General features: G+C 38.0%; 1 protein-coding gene across 1 annotated transcript; it reads right to left on the bottom strand.

Annotated features, from left to right (window-relative positions):
* Positions 1-1387: 1387 nt before the first annotated feature.
* LOC123534652 (protein GVQW3-like) lies at positions 1388-1759 on the bottom strand. The gene has a single exon (XM_045316986.1). The coding sequence runs from the start codon at positions 1757-1759 to the stop codon at positions 1388-1390; it is 372 nt and encodes a 123-aa protein (XP_045172921.1).
* Between the last annotated feature and the right edge of the window lie 1669 nt (positions 1760-3428).

Genomic DNA, 3428 nt, shown 5'->3' on the forward strand with positions numbered 1-3428 from the left:
GCCAGGTTGTGCGTATGCGTGTGCGCGTTCGTGTGCGTGTGTGTAAATGTTCGTGTGTGTGTGTCTGTAACTATTTGCATCTGTCGCCTGCTTTGACTCAGCATGTGAATCCTCAGCATGTGAATCGCGGAAGACGTTAGGTGTTGGGGTCATTAAAGTCAAAGACACTGACATGACTTATACTAAAGGCTATGTTGTAACCCTGATTTTGTAGCATTGTGCCTTATTTCATGCCTGCTTACGATACTACGATACTTGTTGTGTACTTTTGCGTTATTTGTGAGCATGTGTCTTTAAAGGGTCTAAAGGATATAGACCTAATAAATTTAGCTAAATCTTAGTAAGCTTGTTATTTGATTATTTCCTATATCAAATGATTCTGCTGAAGTCCAATATTTGCCATTGGTGTTCGTGTCTATGTCCATGTGTCAGGTAAGCTGTAAGAGTATAGGCTTAATGCAAAAACGACCTTTCACTAAAGATGATCTTGAATACCCCAAGACGACAACTGTTTACAACGGGATTAAGGTCATTTAGAATTAAAAGTAGATAGTATTTATGAAATTTTGAGGAATTAATCCCTACAGAAATTATTTGCGTATGTGTGATATACGAGGGGCATTTCAAAAGTAATGCAACTGGGGTGATATAAAGCGCACGTTTGATAAATTTTAAATTATTTACGCGTCATACCGTCAAAGTAATCCTCCTTGTTACGTACACAAAGTTTCAAACGTTTAATCCAGTTCTTAAAGGCATCTTCATACTCATTTTAGGTATACCCAACATGCACTGATAAACAGCGAACCCCAAGGCCTGTCGGGACCTATACCGTCTACCAGCTAAATGTTTTTTTCAATTTAGGGAACAAGAAATAGTCACACGGGGCTAGGTCTGGGGAATATGGTGCATGTGGAAGAACTCGAACCCTTTCCTTGTTCAAAAACGAGGTCACAATAGCAGACTCATGCGCAGGGGCGTTGTCATGCAACAAGGATAGGTGCTTAAAGCCAGTGTGTGGACGACGTTTGAAACATTGTTTTTTAAGTTTCTTCAACACTTTTTCTTTATGAAGTATACCAGTCACAGATTTTCTATTTGGTACAACCAGTTGCATAATAGGGCCACGTATATCAAAGAAAATAACAAACATTGCTATCTTTGCACTAATCAATCTTTTGGCAATTGAGGGGCGGCGACAGTTTTTGGTAGCCCATATTTTGTTGTTTATTTTTCTGGTAGGCTCGAAAAAGTGAACCCATGCCTCATCTCCAGTAGTAATGTCAGAAAACTGCTTTCTTTGATATTTTGGAAACATTTTAAGCAGTTTTCTGGCGGTTTCAAGTCGGACATGCTTTTGCTTGTCTGACAACAAATGAGGGATCCATCAAGCTGTAATACGTCTCATTTTTAAATTACGTTTTAGAATGCGGAATACGCTTGCGGCTGAAACACCAACTCTAATAGCTATCTGATGAACAGTTAGTCTGGCGTCAGACTTAACCACATCACATACTTTGTTAACCATAGTGTTAGAAGTAGCACTACAAGGACGTCCCAATTTTGGTGCATCATTAATGGAGTCACAACCGCTTTTAAACTTCTTAATCCACCTCGTGACGGTGGCATACGACACTTCATTCTGTCCATGAACAACACACAATTCGTCAAAAATCTCCTTCGCTGATACGCTAAGCTGGCATCGAGTCTTTATATAACCTCGAATTTCAGCTGCCTTTACACTTCTCATGCCAACCATTTTACTATAGTATTGTAAGGACCTACCCCCTGGGTAGTTGCACATCCTTATTAATCAGGATACCGATCTATTTAGTAATAACTGGTATTTGCACATCAACATCTACCCTTGATAAAGCATGCAAATACAAGTGTATGTTGCGATTAACACCAGATGCGTTGAAATATATACCTGGGACAACCTCTTTGGATGCGTCGATATTGGACAATCTCTTTGGATGCGTCGATATTGGACAATCTCTGTAGATGCGTCAATATATATATCATATACCTTGGGAATACCTTTTCGGTCCTATCTAGTCAGGATATCGGACCATAATGATAACCAGTATACATACATCACCATCAGTTTAGATGAAGTGCATATATACCGGTACTCCTTTCTGGTTTACATCAATACCTTCAAATTACCACAGGAACTCGGATGAACGGTTAAAAATAGCTCTTTAATATTGCGACATCATAATAATCGTGTAACGCTTGTAAACATAACACAAAAGTACGTTCCAGAAGTTGACAATATGGCATCGTAGAAATGATATTACACCGGAGAAATAAATACATCGTCATAGATTAACAATGGAGGACCTAGGCCTATGCAATGGGATCTTCTTCAGTCAAAGCAGTTATATATAGAATCTACATCAGTACAAAGCATTATAATATGTGAATATAAGTAGAATTACGGAGACCAATGCATCTCTTTGGTTCTGCCATAACGTGGTAGTTCAAACTAGGCATACTGCAAGGTTCGGTTTTACATGGTTTTGTATTTACTTCATAATATTGTTTGTTGTTGTTGTTGTTCTGTAAGGCTAAAAGTGCCTATTCTATGAATTTGACTTTCTGCTCTTTAAAATAAAGTTAAGACTGCCTAATAAGTGTTTCTTTTACCTTGCTAAAGAGCTTTTTATGTATTTCTTAATAGAATATGTATTTCTGAATAGAAATGTCTCGTCTGTGAGTTTTACTTCTCAAGGTTTTACGGTTGAGAAGAAGATACCGACTGAACGCAGACACCCGTATTTATAGCCTTTGGAGTGCCAATGGCAACGGCTTTGACCAATGAAAATCCCGGCTTAAGACTAGGTAATGTGATACGCCCAAAGCAACAATTAACAATGAGAACAATAAAAGTGCATTACATTTCAGGCTCGAGTACTACAAGCACGGCTTAAAAGAAAAGCCACATAATTATACATGATATACATTATGAAATAACATATCGACAAAAAGCCGGAGCATTATACGCTGAGCGTAGTGATACATGTAGACGAAATTTGTTACGCTAACAATATATAGTACATACATAGTAAAATGTTAGAATTGATGTGAAATATCCGGCTTACATCAGGCTTTAAGTTATTTAAGCATAAATATGAATCCCTAAAAGTTTCATTCATAACAAAGATACATTCACGAAAAGCCGGACCCTAAAAAGGTAGAAGTAGTCCAAAGTTCTGTGTCCGCCATTTTTAAATACCGTAAATGGCACAAGGCAGCATCGTCAGAAATGTTCCAATACGTCTGTAGATAGTCTGATGTGGTAAAAATCTCTTCCTGTACGTGTCAGGGAGTAATTAATTTATTCGTTAGAAGAACCATCTGCCTCCTGTACTAATTATGACAAGAGTTACGTATCCTAATGTAGAGTACTCTCTCACAAGGAG

The sequence above is a fragment of the Mercenaria mercenaria genome, chromosome 12, assembly GCF_021730395.1.
Source record: "Mercenaria mercenaria strain notata chromosome 12, MADL_Memer_1, whole genome shotgun sequence".
NCBI lineage: Eukaryota > Metazoa > Mollusca > Bivalvia > Venerida > Veneridae > Mercenaria > Mercenaria mercenaria.